Source organism: Ylistrum balloti, unplaced genomic scaffold, assembly GCF_031769215.1.
Source record: "Ylistrum balloti isolate Yb309-2 unplaced genomic scaffold, AGI_CSIRO_Ybal_v1 Utg371000, whole genome shotgun sequence".
NCBI classification, from domain to species: domain Eukaryota; kingdom Metazoa; phylum Mollusca; class Bivalvia; order Pectinida; family Pectinidae; genus Ylistrum; species Ylistrum balloti.
Window position 1 is genome coordinate 1,337 of NW_026782558.1, and position 24,979 is coordinate 26,315.

At 34.2% G+C, this 24,979-nt stretch overlaps 1 protein-coding gene across 1 annotated transcript; it reads right to left on the reverse strand.

The window, feature by feature from the left end:
* Window positions 1-9,504: 9,504 nt before the first annotated feature.
* LOC132559983 (uncharacterized) lies at window positions 9,505-15,119 on the reverse strand. Its single transcript, XM_060224629.1, has 3 exons — window positions 13,746-15,119; window positions 12,109-12,232; window positions 9,505-9,560 (listed from the first exon to the last, which is right to left on the reverse strand). Exons 1-3 carry the CDS (start codon window positions 15,117-15,119, stop codon window positions 9,505-9,507), a joined length of 1,554 nt encoding a protein of 517 aa, XP_060080612.1.
* Between the last annotated feature and the right edge of the window lie 9,860 nt (window positions 15,120-24,979).

Genomic DNA, 24,979 nt, shown 5'->3' on the forward strand with positions numbered 1-24,979 from the left:
GTCAAAAGACCTTATAGAATCTGTTCAAGAAGACGCAGCAAGATTAACAGGACTTTGGTCTGGAACATCTTACAATAAACGTTATAATGAACTTGGTAGTGAAACTCTATCAGGTAGAGAAAAAAACAAACATTAACACATAACAATGTATAAAATATTGCATGAGCTGTCACCTAAGTACTTATAAAATGTCCTTAATCCTTTTATTAACAATCTAAATCATTACCCCCTATTCCATCTAGCTAGAATATTCAACTCACCAATGAACAAAACTAACAATTACTTTGAACGTTGCTTCCCTCTAAAGTGCCTCTCTGTTGACAAATACCGATAGTGACCTCAGCTCCCCGACTCTTGCAAATTTTAAAACAACAAATCACTAAAGATATTATATCTGAAAGTGTTTCAACTTTAATTTTCAAGACGGAAGGTGACAGAAGGGCGAATATTGTTCATTGTCAACTTAGAAATTCTTATAGTAATTTAAATTTTGATATATTTTTTCTGCGAGGTTGTCCTGACTGTGATAGAAATATGAACAGAATGATGCTGAATGATGTTCAGTTATTTATTGGTACAACGAGACGTTTTAATCTCTATATGATCGGAATAGCCATGTCATGATACTTTCTGATTTCATTGTGTTATCCTTATTGTTTGAATATCAAAATAAATGAAAATATCCTTTTGTACTACAATGTATATTAATTTACTACGAATTCTATTTTTGTAAAGACATATGAGTTTCCAGTTGACCATATTTGTCTGATGTGGATTTCGTTTAATCAGTCTTGTTTTGCAGTATAAATCTAATTGAATTGAAATGTGTATATAAGTTTTCTTTCTTCAATTACAGTAGTTTCAATATATAACTAAATAGCATTGGCAGCTATCATCAATGTATATTTATGCACATGGATCAATGTCTGCCAATGACTATATGGTATTATGATGGTGGTTTACATAACATATTCTTATAATGAAATCTTAATGATAGCTGTATGTAAAAATTGTGTAATGTGTAAAAGTCGTGTATTTTTTGTACGAGTTATCTCCCTTCAGATATCACCCACTTTACTTTCTTTAGTCGCCGTCCAGGAGAACGTATCTAGGCTCTATCTGCTGTTCGATTCTGTTGAATAAGTTTGCGTTGCAATTATTGTCAATCAAATTTATTGAAATGAAATAAAATTACAATATATCTGCTAAATATACATGTATTAAAGGTTTCAATCGATTTCAACTGGCCATTGATACCGTTCGCTAGATCATCTATGATTTACAAAAAAAAAATGTTCATGTATAGATGAACTTTGAATGTGAATGACAAATGTATTCATAAAAAAGAATGATTACAACATGAATGACACGGGCCCATTAGACTAACTTGTTGCATTAACTGCTAAAATATGCACATTTATTTAAATCAGAAATTACATGTAATTGTTCACAATAGCACAATCATCTTATCGTTTATAAATATTTACGGTAAAATTGATGTCCTTGACCATGATTGTAAATTTTATTCTCATTTAAGAACGTGTCAGTACTTTCTTTGTTCAGATTTACATGGCGGGCGTCATCGATAAAGCAAAAAACGCCTACCATTCCGGAATACTTGTTTTTATTCTCTTTGTAATTTTTTTCAGGGGTCACCATTTAAATATTTCTTTTGTTTGAGTTTGGCTTAAGATCATGTTATTATTTTTTTGTTGTTTCAGAAGAATGAACGCCCATGTATACTCATTATTACTTGTAACTCGAACAAACGCTATAGATTAATTCACCAGCATGACGTGCTTCATGTTTAGAAGAAGATATGGATATAATCGGCCTGATTTGGTATAATCGGAGTGCTTTTAAAGCATCTGCTAAATATTTTGTCTGCATACATTTATTATCAAAATGCTTTCAAACCTTGAAGTAATAACATCCTACACCATATCCAATTTCATCATACTGCAAAAGTCAGTGTTTACTTAAATTGTTGTCAAAATTGCGCCACGTTAACGAAATATCATTCAGATGCATGTTGCAATTCTTCAGTGCGAGTTGTCAGCAACTGGCAAACTCCCAAACACTGGGTTTTGTAAGATGAAGGCTGATGAAGTTTTATTGTCGTCATATCGATATGGTTATCAAAACCAGATTGATAAAATCCTGCTGAACAAATAACAAGAATTTATTTTTTAAAAGAAAATGGCAAAACACCGGTCCCCTGCAATACATACACTTGAATTAGCGTCAGTTAAATGATTTTTGCATACATGTATTAACAGAAAAAGTAAAACGTGGCTTTGAACATTACTTGATAAACTTAGGTACGATACGGGACATGAACAACGCCAACATAACACAACAAATAGTAATAAAACACAACTCGGCAAATTACAGTCCCACATCGGCAAACCGCCTTACCACGGTGCTATATATATATGATATACTGGTCAGAGAGATGTCTACCTATAATGTTTACGGTCTAGGTGGAGGTAACTCTATTCCGGATATTGTCAGTTGGTTTTATTTTTTGTTTTATTAATTAACATTCAATTCCGGAAAAGGTGTACAACATATTGTTTTATTAATTAGTTGTTGAAAGAAAAAAATAAAGATGTCGGAATCTTAGTGTTGTTTTGCGTCGGAATATTTGGAGACCTCAGCCAAGCCGACAACAACTGTGAACCTGTATCCAAATTATAAAGTGTAGGTGATAGAGCCTTGACAAAACTTTTTCTTTAATGTAGATCAATAGTCAAAATATAGGTCACAGTGATCTGCTTTTGATAATCTAAATAGTGTTTATATAAGCATATCGTGAAATATTAACATCTCCCGCGAACTTGAAGCGGTATTGAGTTGTCGTTCTTGACTACAACGCTAAGCATGAGAGGAGTTCTTTCTCGTTTATTGTGAAGTAAGTGTACTGTTTTTATATCAAGAAATTATTCGAAATTCATATGCGCTCATATTTTAGCATGCGAAGCTCTGGATTTGCCGTGACTTTCCCGACTCTAAATTAGATCGAAATGACGATATTTACTTTATTCAAGCGATTTCATTGGTTGGTATAATAAGATGATGGCTAATCGTCCTACGTCATTTTGAAAGTAATATGTGATTGGCTGAGAAAAAGAAAAGTTATAAACGCGAAACCAGGGGAACCCCTGCAAGGCGTACTCTCGGAATACAGTCACGGACTATCTCCTGACTTCACGATAACCTTTTTTGACGGTGAAATTCCGTTTGCTTTTAAATTAGAAATTAATTGTACATTTTCATGAATACTTCAACCATAATTCGCCGAAGGTAATAGAGTTAATTTTTCATCGATAGCGAACAACGGACGGAAAACTTAACAAACTCGGGTTTTCATTCATAAGAAACTGTTCACCCGCCAAGAACAGTAACTCTGTATATATCTCAAAGGATAAGTATTTCCCGCTATGTAAACTTTATTTATTTTACAACAATTGCGAAACAAGTTATGTCAACTTATAGTAATCACTCTTGTTGGCCTGGATGTAAGCGCGCGAGGGGTCTTATTGTGGGAGGAAACCGGAGTACCCGGGGAAAACCCACGTGGTCGGGCAGGTGACCCTTTACCTTTTCACGTCCTTTACGGGTAATTGAACCCCGGTCGGCTAGGTGAAAGGCGAGTGCGTTACCACTGCGCCACCCGACCACCCTAAATAGTGTTTATCAGTTGGATTAGGTTCCCCTATTATAGCCAAAATAAGCTATATTGAAGGGATCAATTGGATGGAAAAGAACGAAAAACAAAATTTTCTTTTTGCAATATTTTCGATCGAAATACCCTCTTTAGACAGTCTCTTGTTTCTATTTTCATGCGGTCACGAGGCTAATTTATTACAAAAAATAGATGTCTTTATCACTTCTTAAATAAATTTCATTATCATATTTAAAAGAAATCAGCCAAGAGAAGAGACGATTTTATTTCCATTGGTCTCATTTTGGGCTTGGATGGACAGAAATGCAGAAGACGCTTATCCACCAGAAACACCCAATAGCTTTTCTTGACTGGTAAATAGACCTGAACACAACAAAGTGAATATTTATGTTATCAGTACTCCATCTACACCATTGACAGATAATAGATTTTTTTGCATTGAGATGTGACACCATATGTAAACCTCTCCTAACGTCGTCAGGAAGACGTTGGAAATTACCAACGGTCAATAAAAAAGTAATGTGTCATTGGCTAAAATCACAGACGGTATTTGAAAATTGTGAAAGCGTAGATCAAAGTCAGAGCAACTAAGCTTTAAATTAGGTCGTCATTACATGAAACATACATGAAAGTAAAGTTTGACCTTGGCCGACACATTGGTTAACCTTTTACGAGTTTCCATTTTTAGCCTCGTAAAATCAATCACGTCCTTAAAGAATTTTTGTAGCAAACGCTAAAAAAGTTCGTCTTTTAAATCGTATGTGATAGAAAATATGACGCAGACCGTTGAGTTAGATACTATTGAAAGCATTTGAATCGTCTAGAAATGCTGCACACACTTTGTGTCAGGTTCGAGGTGATGACATAAAACTTCTCTTAAAAAAAGATGCCATGATGCTTTCGCAGTATGGTAAAAAGATGTTGTTGCTGTCAGTGTGAGAAGCAAATCTGCTCGAGGTGATGACATAAAGCTTCTTTTGCAATAAAACCTTCCATGATGCTTCCATTTAATAGAAATCTTGTTACTGTCAGTGTGAGAAGCAAATCTGATCACACACCTTGATAATTCCCTTGTATTGTACTGTTTGGAGCAGCTTTTGAAGACCAAATATTAAAGCTTTGTCTTTGTGATTGCTCATATCTCGTATTTTCTTTTCCCTTCTTTGAATAAGCAAATAACTATTCTGTGTTTAAAACGCGGCGATAGTCCTACCTTTGGTGTATCGATTTAAATATTTATGTAATTAGGTTAATGAAATGTATACCTGTGTATCGAGTATACTCTGAAGAAACATAATCAAAGCCTCCATGTCAGGTTTACAAATTTCCACTCCCATTAATGTGTTAGAAACTTTGGCTTTAGTGAAACTTTCCCGGTATTTAGACAGGATTTCTCTTGCAGTTGACATATTTCCCGGTCAATATAGTGTTTTTGATTTTTGCGAGACCTGCGCATGCATTATGATTCACATCAGAATCATGAACTATTACACCATTCAACGTCATTTCTGGTGTTTTTACTATATACTTTCTCGGTCACACTGCCCGGTAAATTGTTCTTGTGTCCATCTTCGATATCATTTGTAGTAATTGAAACTGGTTTTGCTCATACTTTAACGAGTTTTCACGCCTAGGGCGACCTTTGCTTATCCTTGTCAAACGATTTTCACGCATACTTTTGTGTCGACGTTTAATCTGTCAAGATCGGGTGTACGATATTAACAACAAGACCTCAGTCGTCACACTACACCTGTCCATAGAATTACTTAACATAACTGAAACATGCGAAGCATACATAGAGGTTTGCTGATCAGTACTCAAGACGTAGTGCATTCATGTTCACGTAAAACAGCTGGTACTCGAAACCGCACGCGTAAACATCAATGATAGATGACGTTTAGATAATGGTAATCGAAAGCCGAACATTCATCCACACGGCCCACTCTTCGCGGTTCAGTCAGTATGTAGTATGTAACCTGCACACGTTGCCTTCTTTTGACACAAAAGTCCGCCTTTAGCCCACGACTTAGAATTTATCGATATCTTGTCTTTGTCAGCGATCACTTTTTCTAGTAAACGACCTCGTCCATTTATTGGGTCTTATTTCCAAACCGCTTGCTGGTTCTGGCGTTAAAATCACCAAAAGTAACATAACCCTGTTGGTAAAATCAGTCATATAAGTTAGATATACATTAAACCTTTCTGTACATACCAACCTTGGGACCTTGCGGGAGTGTCCTTTACAAATGCACGTGACCTCTCATGAAGTTGTACAGAGCAGCATATTACTTTTGAAAATACAAGATATATGATGTTTGTTTATTTTAATAGAGCTATTGCGCTAGTGCATCTCCACATCAAGTTTTTGACATTTCTTTCGATCAATTTTGACTTCCCTCAGTTGTCTTCTAAGTAATTAAAGTTAAGGTCCGAATCGTCTTTGACGAACCCTAAAAGGACGGTATAGCAGTATAATACTGTGTTATTGATCTAGCTGTAACGTTGCAAAATTCTAAACTTCTGAAAGGTATCATTCACTTGTGCATCTTTTGTACAGTTATGGTTTCAGTGTGTTAACACAGACATTGTCGGTAAACAATTCATTTTATCGGTCTATCCTTATGTGAGTGTTGCTGTCTTCACAATGTAGAATGAATCATTTCCGGACAGTTGTATTCACATTCTATTAATTCTGTTATTTAAAAGAAGTTACACTGATCTTTCTGTTCAAGCACATTATCTAAATAAATTACTAGTGAACGAAAGAAAAATGGTCAATGTTGATGGAGGAAATGGGGGATGAAGTTGTATTATTCAGCAATCCCGGAGATAGTTCTTCTTTTCTTCCTCCTTAATCCCACGATATTGCTCTTCCCTTTCACTGCAATTATGAAGCAATCGACGATGTAAAAAATGAGGAAATCGATCTGTATTAAAAACAATTAAGTAATAAACTTGTTGCACAAACCGTCAGTATGGCATTTGTTTGGTAATTACGTACCACTTTCGAATTCAACCAGGAAGTTGGAAATATATGGTTATTTTATACAGAAACATGATATAATATCATTAGTATATACATGAATCGTTCAATTCGAGGTAAGTGTCAGAAACAGTATTTATTGTATAATGAATTTTAAGTATTAATTTATTTCAATAAAATGAAATAAATTTTCTGTTATGTTCAATTTTATCATGCTATAGCATATCTATGGTTTTTTCTTTGCATACAACAACTTCCGTTATCAAATCATAAAGTTACTTAAGATATGATGTTTATTTGTGTTCTTGGTTTTTGTTTTGTTTGTTTTTTTGTTTGTTTGTGTGCTTGGTTTTTGTTTTGTTTGTTTTTTTGTTTGTTTGTGTGCTTGGGTTTTGTTTTGTTTGTTTTTTTTTTTGTTTGTGTGCTTGGTTTTTGTTTTGTTTGTATTTTTGTTTGTTTGTGTGCTTGGTTTTTGTTTTGTTTGTTTTTTGTTTGTATGCTTGGTTTTTGTTTTGTTTGTTTTTTTGTTTGTGTGCTTGGTTTTTGTTTTGTTTGTTTTTTTGTTTGTTTGTGTGCTTGGGTTTTGTTTTGTTTGTTTTTTTGTTTGTTTGTGTGCTTGGGTTTTGTTTTGTTTGTTTTTTTTTTTGTTTGTTTGTGTGCTTGGTTTTTGTTTTGCTTTTGTTTTTTGTTTTGTTTTTGTTTGTTTGCTTGTTTTTATTGATTTATTGATAACCATTTTACAACAAAATGATTTACATAAAGCTGCATTGCGTGTTATCTGGGATGACGTTTGCGTAACGAAGGTAAACCTGGCACAAAATTAACGTGATCATTATCATGTGAATGCTATCCGGACTACCACCTAGGGTAGTGAGAGGCAATACTACAGAGTATAGGTTTGTGGGTATTGATAAATAAAACACAAAGCCTCTTTCTGATTGATTTCCAGGTAAAATAATTTATTGAAAGAGAAAATAGTTTATTTACAGTATTTTTAGCATTCTACGACAAGTACATATTATGTATCTATATCATTTAGGCTGTTTACGTAGAATATCAGTAAATACATATTGTAGAACAGTCTGTTCACCTCTACATGTTTGTGTTTCAACACCATTATATCCTAAATACGCTATTTGAATGTTAAAATAGACATATTTTCATCAAAGTAAAGAAATTTGAAGTACTATATCTTAATATACAAATTATACTATGTAATGATTTCTTGGATAATTTAAAGCAATAATGAATATGTTCAAGGATACATAATTTGATAGCATTATTAATATGTACAATAACAACATATGCATTTATGAAACCCTCACTAGTGCAAGTCACTCTTCCATTTGCTATGAAAATGAACATGGCATTTCATAACATAAATGTTTTAGAGTCCTATACCTTAATGCACAAAAATAACCTGCATGCAAACAAAATTAAAATAGTGATTATATACTATGTCCCCATTATGAGACTAATATGTGAACAAGATGTTGTTCGGCAAATCTATTGGCTGAATAAACCCGGAGTAACAAAGGGAATGATGGCATCGTAACAGCAATCATGCACAACCATAAGATATTGCATTTGATCTTGTCAGAGTTAGTATGTGGAAAACGACCGAAACACTCGTTTATAACTGGGTTTCTACTTTTGATACTGGTATCACACCCTATAACCTGACTAAAATAGATAATTTTCTGATCAAAGTCTGGCGCAAACGATTTCATGCTCAAAGCCTTTCATCCATCATCCATGTGCAAATGACATAAAGCAGAACAAAATTTCCTGTGTGTATTTTAACTAAATTCTAAACTGTCCTCTGTAAGAATTTACGTGAAAGGTAGTAGTTTAAATGACCAGAACATCCAGGAGTCTGCATTTTTTTTTTCATTTATCCTTAGCATCATTTGTTTTTACATTTAGTTGTATTGACATCAGACTCCTTATGTGAGTCAAAGTGAATATCCTGACATCAAAATATGTTTATAGTCACAGTGAATATCCTGATATAAAATTGGTTTACAATTACAGTCAGTATCCTGACATTAAAATGTATTTATAGTCACAGTGAAGATCCTGACATCAAAGTATGGTGATAGTCACAGTCAATTTCCTGATATCAAAACTGGTTTATAGGCACAGTGAATATCCTATCATCAAAATGTGTTTATATACATATCTTGATTACTTTTTGCAAAACAACTTTGGTCAGACGGTGAAGTTCAAACTTTGCACTCGTAGGGGGAAATTAACGCTTGCAGATAATGACACAAAATACATGATAACACATATAAGCCATTGGAAACAGGTGTCATGACCAGATATTTTGGTAATTGTCCTATTAAAACGGTAACTATACTGTAGGTACAAATAATTTGATATATTTTCATACAATTGGACTATTTCTTAACAGTATATTTTTTGTAATTGCTAAGACAGCGCTGACTGCTGTAATGCACAGTGTACATATTCAAAGAAATAAGATACGAAAGAATAAAAATACAATGTAGAACACATGATTGTAGCAATTTATTTAAGATATGATTAGATGTACTTTGTCATGATAATATACTATATGTTTGTTGTATATATAGTAACAATTGTATTTATCTGGTAAATAAATCAAGATGAGAGGGGAAAAAAATTATAAAGTGTTAGCAGGTTTCCCAAGGTATGATAACGTCCCTTCAGAGCCATGTTAACTAATTATACAGTGCATATTTGAGCACAAATGACTCCGATGGAAATCTACCGTTAATCGCTATTACGATCCTTGTCCAGTCGGTTCGACAGCTGATCGGAGGCATTACAATATCATTGTGTGGATTGGTTATCGGAACTGTGGTGGAATGTCTAGCCATGTTCCTTCCATCTGAGTACTGTCACCTGTAAATACAAATATGGAAACTAGCAGAAGTAAGGAAAAGAAATACAGAAATGTATACAGAAGCATAATAGAAATCTCAATTTCGAAGAAACTAGTGCAAAATATAAGCAAAAACATTACATGTACTCTCCTTAAAATTACATTTAGAACAGAATAAGACCAGGTGTTCCGGAAGTGTAAACGTCTTCTGTTTCACTGTCGATACCTGTCTTGTATATCTTGGTCGATGCACGTAAGTAATTTCACGTTCTCAAGTGAGGATGTGGTAAACAAAAACGGAACAATCAGGATACTAACGAGTGTTGTGAATTGGCGACAACTTGTTCTAAAGTCTTGATATCGGGAATTAATCCTTGAATATTGAACCAACTTTGGCTTGTTAATACCTTAAGTTAGGGATGCATTCATGTTGCTATTCAGAAATGGAAAAATCACCTGAGGAAAGTAAATAGAAGATGTAAAATGAGATTGTGTTCTTAGGGTAGTATATATTATCTACATCATAGAAATCTAGATATCATAACTAATCAACTAGTGTGTAATGTCAATATATTGATTAAATTTGGATTAATCTATTGTATCTACCTGGCCCGGAGGTCTAACGAGCTTACGTCATAAATATCGATACATGTCATAAATGGTTTGCCAGATTTTTATAAAAAAAAATTGATCAGAAACATCCTTCAGAAAGACTTTTCTGAATTTTGTATAAAAAGATGGGTTAAGGCTCTTTGGGCCTGACGGACGGGGACTAAAATGGGAAATCAATAAGATTCTTTAAAAAAGTTTCCTCTGCCGTAGGAGTGGCTAGATTTTCTGCAGTTTAGTCTGAAGCACTCTTGGGTGAATGGAAATTACTTTTTTTTTTTTTTATAAATAGTTGGTTTCGGCCTTTTTATTAGGAATGCCTGGATTATGGCCGAATTTGATCTAAAGAATCCTTGGGTGAATTGGGGATTTATTTCGTATAAATGGTAGGTAACGCTTCCTTGATGGGAGAGGCAGGAGGAAAAGAGCAAATGCTTTGAAATCTTTCTTCAGTTGGAACACCTTAGTTAAGGATGCATAAAAGCCAATCCATGACGTTAACTACATCATATAGCTGTTTTTCCTACGACATTTCAGCGATGCTACCGGCCTAAATATCAAACCTATGTGGCTACCGAGGAAGACCAAAGGGATCGAAAGACATGGCAACATCTAGATAGGTATCTGCATCTGAATGCAGGTGTTATATAAATGGTGAGTATCTGTATTCGGGAAACATAGTATTAGATTTGAGACCCTACTTTTTTTCATTGAAAGCTTTTGACCGAAGAATATCTCAAGGAACAAGGGAATTTTGCTCACGCACCGAATTAAATAAAAGTGGATGGTTGTTTTATAGCACCTTGAGGGACTACTCAGGAGAAAAGATGCAAAAATTCAAGCCATCTGTACGGCCTGTGCTACGACCAATTTAGTGTCGTAGCCAAAGGAGTATGACAGGGTTCAGTTTTACATCTGAGAAAGTACCAAAACCACAGCGTGCATTACCAAACGATGTACTGTTTGATTAATAAGAATCAATTTGACAATATGGTGGTAAAAGATGTATCAAAACATAGCAAAATAAAAACAAAATTATAGTTTCAAATTTCTAAAAGTATGACTTTTTTTTTTTTTCAGCTAAGACAATTTCTCAAAGACCTGAAGCATGTATTTCCAGTTTGAGTGCACCAGAAATCTTTATCTATTATTAGGCCCTTTATGTCTATTACGTTTGGTGAAAATTTCAGGGAAACCGAGAACGGGTAAAGGTGTCATTTAAAAGTCAAAAGATCAGTATTTCTATTTTAATCAATTTTGTTGGGTTTGATAGGGGTGGTATTTCCTCTTAAAATCTGTTAGAACAATGGTGTACATATTCATAAGATGTCAGTTATAAATAAGTAGATTCTGCTTGAAGTTTCAATGTCAAAAATATATATAATTTTTTTTAATTTAATAAGGTAATAACAATCTCGAACTTGAAGAAATGATATTTCCAACAGTTTCTCAGATAAGAAAACAAATCTTCAAATGAAAAACCTATTACCGTTTTCATTGCACTGAATATTTTCTCAAATTATTTGGCTTATTATGCAATGTGTATACAATGTTTGGATGAAAACATTCAGTAAAATCCTTTCGTGATTGGGTTATACGTTGGTATAAACATTAATACTGGCTCCCTAGGAGACAGAGGATCAGGAACTACTATCGAAAGTAAATATGACACCTTCAGATAAGTTTTCCTTTATATAGTGAAACGTTTGCAGTCAAACTAAATCAAACGACATGTTATATGAACACTACATACCTTTGGAACCTCTTGTTTCTAAATACAATACTCTTAGATATTTCTAAGACATTCGTTAAATTCAGCTTGGATATTATCCCAAAATATCATCAAAGGCATCAAAGTAATGGAAGACCCGTACTAATTGTTATTTATTAGAACTAAAAGAGACATTGGTGGTTTTGACTTCAAGACAACCTTGTTTGTCTCTTTATCTGATTTCTTACCGTGATCTCGATTAGGTAAAGCAGCCTTCATGCCACATGTTCCTTCTATACAGAAATACAGACCCAAACACGAACACTGCACGTCTGCGCTACACGAGCGAGTCTGGATCCCTTCACATCCTGACTAAAATTAGAAAACGGAAAATATTATCGGGACAGAACGGATATTGCACAATACACATGTTTTTATTAAAAATTTCCCACTGCTCTGTTGTTTTTAGAGAAGCGATGTTTTTAAACAGCGTGTAATTCAGATCTGCTGGTTATCGATAAATCTATAGTGGTGATATCTTTAAACCTTCAATACAAAGTACAGTTGTACTATCTAAAATTGTATAATATACACATACAAATTGTTAAAATCATAGGTCATATACTATTACAAATCATATACTTGTTGTAAATCGATATCTAGGTAGGTTTTTACCGACACTGCTGTGTATTTATCACAATGATTATCCCGGCATCTTCTTTGTGAAAGAAACGAGTATCAGAGAGAGCATAACACAGTGGTAGGTGTTTCCTCATACATACAATAAACCCCCTTAGCATTGTAACACCAACAGATACGTAGCCGTAAGTTACGATCTACTGGTACGTTTAATGGCTTCTTTAAATACACCAAGAACAGTAAATGTTGATGTCAAACCTTCAAGATTATACTCGCTGAAATAAAGTTATGCAAGGATGCCATTCTTAGACACTTCATGTATCAAAAAGAAACTTTAAAAAGAATAACAAAAAATAATAAAAGCCCAATAACAGCATGAACATAAGTAACAATTACTTATAATGTATCTAATGCCATTGTTTTCTTTTCATAGGTTGATATATTGACAGTAAATAATGCAGAAAAAATCACGCCAGTAGATTCAATGTTTTTAGTTTTGTATTGGTCGTGGTAGATGGCCAGACTTCCTCTTCAAAAACGCCTAACTTTAGTGGCCCGTGTATTGGTTGGCATTTAGCTTATGTTTTATATACTTTTCATCAGAGCGAAAGTTACAAATCATAGGGCGATGAAATGTAAAACGTTTTTTCTGCTTACTTCAATGTCAAAGCAATTGCATGTAATGAACTGCGTATTTCCACTAATTTTCCCAATAGATTTACCTTCAAACCAACAACGTTACTTTCCAGCATATTAACAATGGCCGCCACTCTACGGAATCCCTCTACAGTATTGCGTGTTAACCTATCAAAAAGTAAACTCTCACGAAATTAGCGGAAGTGGTAGGTTACAATGACAAGTCAAGAGAGAATCCGCATGGTGGCGGCCATGGCATTTATACTGGACAGAGAAATGGCTGGAAACCGAGATGAAACAGTATATAATACTAAATTGCTTTGAGATATTTGCAAACAAGGAGAGAAATGTTAAAACGATGTTAGATTTGTTTTCGCTCCGATGTCAATAATATAAATCATAGTCTGAGTACCGACCCATGCACGGGTCGCTTAATCTGGCGTTTTTATGTAGGGAGGAACTATGACAATCAACCACCACCTTGACAAAACTAATATCGTGGATAGAAGTAAGAAGCCTTCGGACTAATGATGATTATATTGATATCCGAGATTAATGGGATTCATTTCATCAGCAATTAAATTTCAATTATTGTGTATTCGAGACTTACCTCATCGGTGTCAAAAAATCCTTCAAAGTCATTTCCATCGTTGAAAAATTCACCACCAGCAATGTCAGAGCTGTCTAAATTTTCAAAATTTTCAAACCCTCCCCCAAACTCTTCATTATAAAAATTGTCAATATTTTGATATGGTGAAAATGATTCATCGAAAGAAGATCCAGTCTGTGATAACAAAGCCTTGTCTGTGAACCTATTTTGATCGAAAAATTCATCATTGTCAGAAAAACCAATTCCTTCCGAAATTCTCGGAAAATGACCTTCATTCGAAAAATCACTATCATCATTAATTATGTCGCGAAATGTTCCATAATCATTTTGACTGTCTTGAAAGTTATCATGGAATTCTGTACCGAATTTAGCGACAGGATCTTCTGGGAACCCCTCAAAAGAATTCCGATCTTGATTTTCGAACTGATCGACAAATCCTACTTGTCCATGTTGTTTTTGTTCGAGGCCATCCGAAACACTTGCCCGTTGATGGATAGGGTCAAGAATAATTTGTGGTAAATTGAGATTTTTAGCAGTTTCTTTAGATGGGTTTTTGGCTCCATGTTGCTTTTGATGAGAAAAAATATTTCCAGTATCATCAGTAGTCGGAATCACGTGGAGTCTTGTAGATGAATGGTGTCTGGTGCCAAATCCAAAGAAACCATCTCCTTCATCTGTAGTGCCTTGGCTCGGTACAATACCGAACTGATTTTCTTGGCTTATATTCGTATCACCCGTGTCTTCATCCTCATTGCTAGCAATGTCAATTACTTCTTTGTTGCTGAGAGGAAGGTTTGGACGGATAGTTTCAACATTTTCAATTTCGGACAGATTCGGAACTACTCTAGATTGTTCACTTAATAAAGAATCCTCCAATGAAGGTATCTCTTGTCTTTGTAGGTCAAAGTTGTCAGCTGTTTCTACTTCTGGTACGCTTTCAGAAAAATCTGGATCTTTTTCAATGGATCCCGTTTTTGATGGCTTAAAAGTGTTTATGAAGATACCGAATGCATTGAAGGGTCTATACACATTTTTCTCATGTTTTCTCCGAATAGTTTTTAACTTTGATGTGCTGGATTTTGTGTTTTTGTTCTTCATAAAAATTAAAGGAGAATAATGCAGAAATCTTTTCATATATAATCCAGATGGCCTAAATATCTTGCCATCTACACTTGCTCGGCGATGTCTTAGAAAATGGTATTTGGACCATAGTGATAAGATTGCTGGAGAGTCTGCGTCTGTATTCTCAGAAGTTTGTGGCTTTGAAAATATATTATATTTGTACCCGTCATACCATCCGAAGGCTCCACTAGAATTTATCAAAGTTGATAGCACAAATATCACAAGAAGCAATATGTCATATTGGGTATTCATGTTTCTTTTTTTGTATGTTTCAGATAATCACTCGTTTCTCTGTATGTCAATCCAAGACGTGTGCCAACCTAAAACATATAAATATGAAAGGTGTATTTCAACATTGTTGCATTCTGAAAAAGGGAAAACAAATCAAAACCCTCTGAATATCAGCACATAAACTATGTATGCCAAACTGACTAATAAGTTTTGACGTGCTTTTGATAATATAATTCTATTTATACAGACTGAGGATGTCCTTCCCTTGTTAATACCTCAGGAAGTGATTGATACTGGGATACATGATGTTAACATATTTCAAGCTAATGCAGCTATGGTACGGAGATTGTCTCTTTCGTTGCGCTGATCACATCTTGAATACCAATGAATGTCGATACATTTTCCCTTTTGAACGAGTTCACCCTAAACATTGTATCGAACATTACACTAAGCTGAATAACAGATGACAGCTTGTACAGCAGAGAGACTAGAGGCGAAAATGGAAGACCCATGATAATCACAAATACGTGACCACATCTTAAATACAAGATATCAACATGTCCCGTATATTAAAAGCAATAAAGAAGGGATGGTTGGATACTGACGTATCTTTGTGACCCCGGGCCAGGGAGCTGTGCCATATCAATATCCACTGTGATTAGGAGTAGCGCGTTTCAATAAACTTACAAATCTATACTGGACACTGCCTGTGCTATTCACAAAAATGGACTCGAAAGAAGTCTATAGTGTCTTCTAGCTGATTGACTCTTTTCGTTGAAGAGTTTGATGTGACACATAGCGGTAAGCAAAAATAGCCCCTTTAGTCATTAATATCAGATACCATTGTTGATGTTACGATTTATTTGAATCACAATTTACAATATCAACCTGATCATATGTACTTTTTGACTTGATCGAACTTTTGAATCAATGAACCACACCATTTGTACTGTATCAGTGTTATCCATGTGTGTCATCATGCCTAGCTGAAACATCAATTTCTACTATAATTGTAGAACTACAAGCAAGAATATCAGTGGCTTTGTATGTATGCAGATACAAGAGTTGCACACTTGCAAGTAAAAAACACAAAGGTTTGATCTTAATTATTCATTTTCAGTTCTTAGAAAATTGTACAAAAGACACAGAAGTGTAAAACAACTTTATATACAGTTGAACCAAAAAACATATTCACTGCATCATACAGCTGTTTCGTCCCTCTGAATAGTCAGTGCTGCTAATGACCGAATGTATGAAACTTACGAGACGACTATGGTAAAATCGAAGTGATTGAAGGAAATGTTAAAATCTAGATGGGGAGGTACACCAGGTACTGAATGCTGTAGTCAGTCATATATCGGCTTTATGAATACATAATACCAACTGCATATGTTGCATATATGTACTAAACCCAGCATAGGATAATACAATGTAAGATGATGCAGATGATATGCAACGAATACAGTGAAGTTTCCATTATGATGCATTTTAACATAGCCTCAAGACACATGTACTTGATGATCATCTGTTATTGTAGATGTAATTAGCATGACCGATATACTGTAAGGAACAATGTAATAGGTATAGGGTTGGTGATAATATTTCGTATCTGATACGAGGATGTCTAGCTTTTTCTATATTATCTCTGGCACAAAAATGTGTCACGAGACATGATGAAAGCATGGCATTATCACGGAAAGTACACTGGGACATAGGTACAGTGGAGCACAGAAAATCAATGTGGATGTCCGTATTATGATGTTCTAGATAAAGGGAAGACACTTAAAACACACCCAGACAGAAGAGCGGGAATTATTTTTTGAAATTAATTTCGTGTTTACTATAGTAAAATTCATTCACCTCATACTACTGATTTTTTTTTCAGAATTCTAATTCATGATTGAACAATTATGGACACAATACGAAATGAGATCAAATGAAGGGTCATGTGGACACATGTCAAACAGAAGGTAATACAAATGGGTCTAGTTGGAAAAGTATATGGTACTATTTTTTTAATTCAACGGTTTCTACAACGTCATTTAACCAAAGATGCTGACAGAAGGTATGGAATGAATGATAATAATCTGTTTATTGTATCATGGAAACAATAGGGATCCCACATCTGCTATAGACACCCCATTGGTATCCACTCAACCCTTAAAGTGGAGCGAACAAAGTAGGCAACAGGTTCGTTTTCTGGTAGAGATGATTGTTACTGAAAATTAACAAAACATTAAACAGATAGATAGATAAATAAGTAAATATGTAAATGACTAAAACCAGTCTTAAGTACTTCTCACTATTAGTTACATGAACTTATTTACTGATTTTATGTAGTCCATTTCGTTTTACTGTCAACAAGGTTTGTGCTGTTCAGTATCGGTGACGAACGGTGGGTTTAATCGGTAATGGACTGATAATGAGAGTTTTCGCAAACATTCAAATTAGATCAGTAGGCGTTTCTGATTTTACGCAATATCTTCTGTATATAAGCTACACAAAAGACCGCGATATTTAGCAGCTGTATTACAGTTATTTGGTTAAATGAGTGAAAAACGAGTGTGAACTGTGACGTGGAATTAGCTGTTCATCCCAATGTATTTGCAACTAATCCTGACACTTAACATCGACATCAAATAAAAGTAATCCATACATGCATGCTCTATCGGATGACAAGAATAACGCTTTAGGGGCGGAGGAGTGATCCCAATATAACGGTCTCGAGAGGATTTTTTTCTATAGGATGAACTGACAAATCTCATTTTGAATTAAGTGATTAATGCCTGATGTTTGGACTGACTGACATTGTATCTTAGTGCAGAAATATTAAATGGTAGTTTGTGTTCCTTGATGGTCACAGACTGAAATGTTCAATAGCTGCTAGTTAATAAAAAACAAATAAAAGGCAAGACGCATAACAAAGGACAAAATAAATCAAGACCTAATCATCAATTAATTTTATGGGTACTTCTGGTTTGTGAGGACTAAATAACACCGCATATATGGGTATAATGGAATAGAAAAAATACCGTTCATTGCTTGTCTTTATGTATCTTTTTAAGCTTCAAGTTTTGTTAAAATTTCTGAAAAGAATAACCGGAAAAAACTTCGATTTCGTCAAAGCAACCAATCATTTTCTTAAACTTAAAATTATATAATCTTATATATTTATATTACCGGAAGTGATATTATTGCACATGAAAACCATTAAAATGATTGATATCTTAAAAGAAAATTAAGTTAAAACCAAATTGGTATTTGGCAAACCCAAAGAGTAATGGAATGCAATTATAGAATGGATTTGTAAAATGTTCGTTTATGGTTTAATTAGTCGCTTTATTGTATAAATGAATAAACTAGTCGTCATATTTATATTAATATACGGTCAATACAATTATACGGATTCGGAGTGCGTTCACCACTCTCTACAGTTTTAAAGATAAGATTGACATTATGTCTTGTGTTTATACGTGCGCGATAAACCGGAAATTGGTTTCCATTATGTACTTTTAACGTAGGAAGGATTACATTCCGCATTGTGTAAAGCGGAATATCGTGTGAGGGTGTTTAAAGCCTTACTGCGCATGCCCCATTGTAGATTTGCATGTTACGCTCTTGAACAAGCGACAGAGGTCGCAGTATTCAACGAATAAAGAGCTGCCCTAACAGCGTAAATGGTCCAACCTATTCACGAATTGCACGCAAAAGTTTGCGAAAGATGCAAATAAATATTGCTGATAATAGTAATAGAAAGTTCTACAAGAGGCCGATGCATTTTAATCAAAGTTTATGTACTTGGGTTCATGTAAACCGAAAGTTGTTCCCAGGAGAGTTTATGCTATTAACATCAGTACTACAACTCCAAGTACCGTTGTTGCTTTGCCTTCAGTTTTAAAACTTAACTCATGGTTTACTGTATATAGTTGTAAAGCTTTATATGCGTACGCTTTAGAACATGGTGTGATGGAAGAGATAGAGTAATTTCGCACAAGTCACCAAAACAACACACAGAAAAAAGTACTGGTTGTAGTATATGAACATGTACCTATATCGAAATGATTCCTTCTGAGTAAAACATAAACCCTTTTATAATTACCCGTAGCTTCTGTTAACAAACGTTTACTGGAACCCTTTAGGGATTGTTTTCTGAAACTAGATCTCTATAAATCTATCCATTCGACAGGAAAGAGATCGTTCTTGTAAGGATGATTGTAATGCAGTGATAAACTTGTCTGCTTAGTGTAGCTATATATAATTTGTCATTCCTTTACATCTGACGTACTACAGTGGTAAATTACAATAATTGTTCAATTTCTATGAAAATGTACGTTATAAATAATTTTGTGATTTCTGCTTTTTCATTGTTATTTATTTTTGAAAAACCAAAAACAAAAACCAAAAACAAAAAAAAACAAACAAACAAAAAACAAAACAAAACAAAAAAAAAGCTTATTAATATCTATAGTTCCAAGTTTCCGAAAAATACCAATACCCGAAGTAATAAAATGGCAGACCTTGATTTAGGTACAAACATAGCCGTGAAACGCATTCTCTATAATTATCTGCAAGCCTTACACAGACTTAAATATATGTTTGTTGTTAAATGTGATAAAGGAGAGTGGATATTTCCTCGATAGATATACGGAATATAATCACCAATGTAATGAATAATAACATGTATCGAAATTGATATCCTTTATTTAGCTGTTGAAAACGATATCCTTTTATGTGAAGTGCCAGATCAAAAGGAGGTAAATCACATGAAATATATAAGACATAAAGACATGCTTTACATAAGGGATTATGCTGTAATAGGATAAAAATTCTCACTCACTGTCAATCGTTGAACCTGTCTGTTATCAATGAAGAGTGACACTTTCTTCCTGGTTCTGACTGACATATAAGAATAAGAGACAGACACACCGAAATCAATTGAATTAAAATATAGACACATGGAATTGTAATAAACTTTTATTTCAAATATACAAAATGTTGAAACGTGACCTTTTAAAATCAATACACAATTTTATTGTTACAAAGTTTTAAAGACGAATCAATGTTTAATTCATTTGGAACATAATTCATGTCATTTGGCTGACGAATTAATAGCACTTTCATCAAACTGTGAGATACAGTGAATCAAACAATGAATTTTAAAAAAAAGTAACCTACTTATTGCCTGAACTCTCTTAAGACTCGTCAGTAAGACTAGGGGCGTAAAAAGTACAAAAACCATCAAAAACTTTCTCGTCATTGTCATGAAGAAGGCGTGTTTTGTTGCAGATATAAACGTGGCTTTGGTACACAGGTATTTGCTTGTCTAACGGTATTATCCCAAATTAAGCATGTTTTCAAGTTGTTGTCTTTGAAGATTGCAAAATCATGTACATGTGATTGATTTGATGATGTAATTCACATTGCCACCCTGTTTACTTTTTATTTTTAGTTGTTTAAGTTCATAATTCACCAACGGCTGTCTTTGTAAACCATTAAAGAATCCTTGATGTAGTTATAATTACCTTTGTATTTGAATTACTACAGATGAATCTTACTTTTTAACAAATATAGTAAACGATAACATGGTGTTTAGAATATTTGCTGCTTTCTGTATCCATATAGGACTACAGTATGTAAAAACAATAACCATTTCAATAGTATTGTTAACATTTCCTTGCTAACTACATCAGCATTTGTTTTTCCAATCTTTTTGACAAATGGGTTAACGTTGTGCGTATATCTTTTACAATGATAGTGCGCTGTCTATAAACATTAATGAGCATTATATGGTTATATATTTCTTCGAAAGTGTAGCTGACTCTTGATGTTTAAAAACGCTATCTGTCTTTTTTATCAAATAATGAGTTGTTTAGTTCATACAAAACGGCTTGTAACATACCCGTTTATGAAAAAATGATCGAGTTATTTTACGTTAAATTGCGTGGATAGATTTTTGCTTGGAACATCATAAATCAACAATTTTCTGTTGTCAGTCAAGAAAATTTATGATGAAGTGGTCCTAGAATATTGTCTTCGATCCATGTCGGGCTGACCATTGGTTAACCTGAACTGATCTTTCAGATGCAACCAGAATCAAACGGTTATGTTTGGTTAGCTTTACATACCACCAGAAAACATATTTTATATATATATATAACATGCTTGTTATTACATTTATGAATGGTAAATATCGTTAACAGGGAGAAGTCCTGATTTTCTCTGTTGAGTAATGAGATATCAGATAAATCGTTCGATTTTAGGTTCTTAGACTGAGTGTTCCTGAGATAACTAATTATTTCAGTTATTTTGTATGTTCACTATGAGATAAAAACAAATCAGATTGCAGTCAGACAACGGTCTCTCCTGCGCACTTCACAACGAAAAATTTTAACGATCTGCCGAGACCGTCTCGAGATTAGACGATATTGATATTTGTCTGTTTGATTTCTCCATATATAGGACCAAATAATGTCATCAGGCAATTTAAATGTACATGTCCTCAGGTAGACGCATCAAACAGAAAAAACTGATAACACACAATGTGACTTTACTTACCTGGATTGACCAAGATTTACATGGCAGTTGCTCTACTGGAACACCTGGTCTTATTATCCTTGTACTTTTTTAAGGAGTTTTCATATGAATATTTCTTTCGTTCATACTTTGCCTTATTCTTATTTAGGAGCTATACATAACTTTCTTGGATTGGCCAAGATTTAAATGGCGGTTGTCTTTGATAATGCGGGTGACGCTAACTCTTCGGGAATACCTAGTCTGATTCTATTTTTACTTTTTCTTGAGTTTTTTTTTTATTTTGTCTTTATTACATTATTTTGCCCTTGGTCTATGGAATTGGAGTTTGAATTAAGATTCTATTGACATTTCGCATTTGTTGTCCATTCCCGCTTACATCGACCTGTCACGCCCTGCTCAGTCTCGTCACAAACCGTTTTATATACTTTTTGAGGACCCTAGATACCGTTCATATCTAAACGACACTATCATAATATAAAAAAACACCTGCTTGTTTTCATATGAAAAAGGGCATTCTTGTAATACAGACATTTTTTTCAGTACTTAATGAAGATATCCAAGCACTGGTGTATTTCCTTATTGTAATCCATGGTAACTGTGATCCACATCAATTTTTCATTTCATTAAAACTACATGTCAAGGAAACACGAATCTATTTTTTTTTTCTTTTTGTATGCTGAAATTTTGCTTATTTCATGCTGCTGCAGATTTCGAGTCATGATCCTTAGAGACCGCGCATAGGATCTACATCATGTTGCAAACGTATGCACATTTCAGTAATGCCTCACTTAAAGATTTCAAATTTAAACATATTCATTCCAATATCATTGTGGAGAAACCCCCCCCCCCCCCAACCCCCTAACCCCCCCCCCCCCCCAAAAAAAAAAAAAAAAAAAAAAAAAAATAATAATATATATATATATATAAAACATGAAACAAGACCTTGTAGATGTCACCAAAATGATGACAGCACTGGCGTTTTCTCGGGGAACTATCTTCATGGCGAGAGGAAGTCAATATCTATGTTTGATAGATCACGTCCTGAGATGATATATAATCATTTAATATAACAGACATATCAGTCACAGACAGCCTTCCTTATCAATGTTCAAAAAATGTCATTTGTGATATTTTCCGCCTCTCTATGGTCTTTAAGGTTATGACTGGCAAATAACAAGGGACAGTTACTCTTCAAAAAACAGCAAAGAAGATCTATACATGTTAACAGATTATCAATCCAGACATCTTAGTATTATAATAATTATTGCATTGATAAACTTGTTTGACCATTGTAAATGAACTCATTGGAGAATGGCGCGTTTTATGTCTGTAAGCATTACACATAACCAAAGGAGAAATCCCAATGGGAGATTGTACTGCCATCTCTTACCATGTCTGTTGAACTTGTTTCATACACATAAGTAACCCTAAGTGGCGTAGCATTGTTATTACATGTACTTGCAGATATGCTTGTTTCAGATGCTTCATTAAGTATTTTTTAATCTTGTTTTTTAGATTAAGATACATCTACTTTTCTCTAGGAAGGACGAGTTACATTCATTTTAATTGTGAATACGCGTCCTCACTCACAAAAGGACAACGTCATAATTCTACGAAGAGTAGATATACCACACAAGCAAGAAAGAAAATACGACCATGTCAAAAAACTCATTATCATCATCAATATATGTTAATGTGAATTCAAAATATTTCACAAGGTCTTTGTAACCATTCAGCATCGTAGGTAACAAAACATAAGTCAACAAAAAGATAGGCACAATTTGTTCCAATAGATATTCAAATAGTCTGTTGGAATATCTCACCGCCAAATTCGATATTGTCAATCAAAAACTCGATTATGGTACTTATTTCTACTTCCGAATATTTCTCCTTTGCTTCAGACGAAGACCACGCTTCCGTATAATTCACAGCCATGTATTTATACTGACGTTTTTCTGTCTTGGAAAAAATTCATAACAATAGAAGGAAGGCGTTCCGTCAGTTAAGGATGGGGTATGGTTGTGTACAGAGTGAAAAAAATCGAAATATTCTTACAGCAGAAAGGTCTTCTAAAAGAGAATGGTAAAGATTTAGCTCTTTGAACTTATTCTGAAAGGATGATCAAACAGCTCTTTCTAAGTGACATATTTTCTGCAAATGTCAAACCGCATGCTTTACTGTAAATATCATATACTTTATGTCATTCATTCAATTTCTTGTCCGACCGCGCTGGGTTTCCAAAGTAATCCATTTTCCTCCAACATTAACAGATCGCGCATATCCATCTTTAATAATAATAATAAAAAAAACATTCTGAGAGTTCCTTAGCTTTGTCGGTATATATATATCCATTTTGCCGTTTTGTGAACAAGACATTGAATTGATTTGATTTCATGCATAAACACTATCAAGGCGCCATGTGGTTATCTGATCCATCAGGTTTTGTTTATCAGATATTCTAATACCATAAGACAGTGTAACGCATTAGAATTAGACGCAATATTCTATTCCGTTAGGAATAAATTACCTCTTTAATGAATTCAGATGAGAGTAAAAGTTGGTCTTGAACTCATAATATAGCTCGATATGTAATGACAGTTTTTTATAAGTTCAAGTTTTAGGTCAATAATTCAAGGATATCTTTGTAATCAATGCGTTATAGGAGACTATTCAGGTACAAATTAAGTCGTATCATGTTTCAAACGATATATAAATAAGTTCTTATAATATGGTATGATTTCATTTGACTGTGTCAGTTACAACAACGAATACACTCCATCCCTAAAATCAACACGAGAATACCAACATGTCAACACAATCCCAATTCAGATTCAATATGGCATGGATAAAATATGAATAAAAAGAACATCTACACGGATGCTCCCGAAAAAGTAAAAGAAGATTAAGACCAGGTGTCCCTGAAGAGCAAGCGTCTTCTGCTTCATCGACGACACCACTATGTAAATCTTGGTCAATCCAGGTAAGTAATGTCATGTTCTCAAATTACAAAAAATAGAGCAGTGTATTGTGTAACTGAGATATTTCACATAGAAAAATGTGATATTATTGATAACTAGGACACTGATTAAATGAAAAACAAATGGCATTCAGGTCACGAAAATGACCTTATGCTATCATTTTAGCGTGGAACTAAGACTCGTTGTGGAGGCCATCGGCTATATTATACATTAATCACCAGGGCACGTCTATCATTTACTAACCTTACACCTTTTTGAATACAAACCTCCTACGCTACCAAATCATATAGAAATCTATTTAAGACGACACGATCATTGCGCTTTCCACGCCAAACGCTACTGCTGTCTTTCCTTGACTTTTCCTAACCC

What these genes read in the sequence shown, in the direction of transcription:
- LOC132559983 (XM_060224629.1), bottom strand. Translation starts at nt 15,119, where the DNA reads ATGAATACCCAATATGACATATTGCTTCTTGTGATATTTGTGCTATCA. An exon ending in GATTTTTTGACACCGATGAG is followed by an intron (nt 12,233 to 13,745) that starts GTAAGTCTCGAA and finishes TTCTAATTTTAG; the next exon opens with TCAGGATGTGAAGGGATCCA. An exon ending in TTTACCTAATCGAGATCACG is followed by an intron (nt 9,561 to 12,108) that starts GTAAGAAATCAG and finishes TTGTATTTACAG; the next exon opens with GTGACAGTACTCAGATGGAA.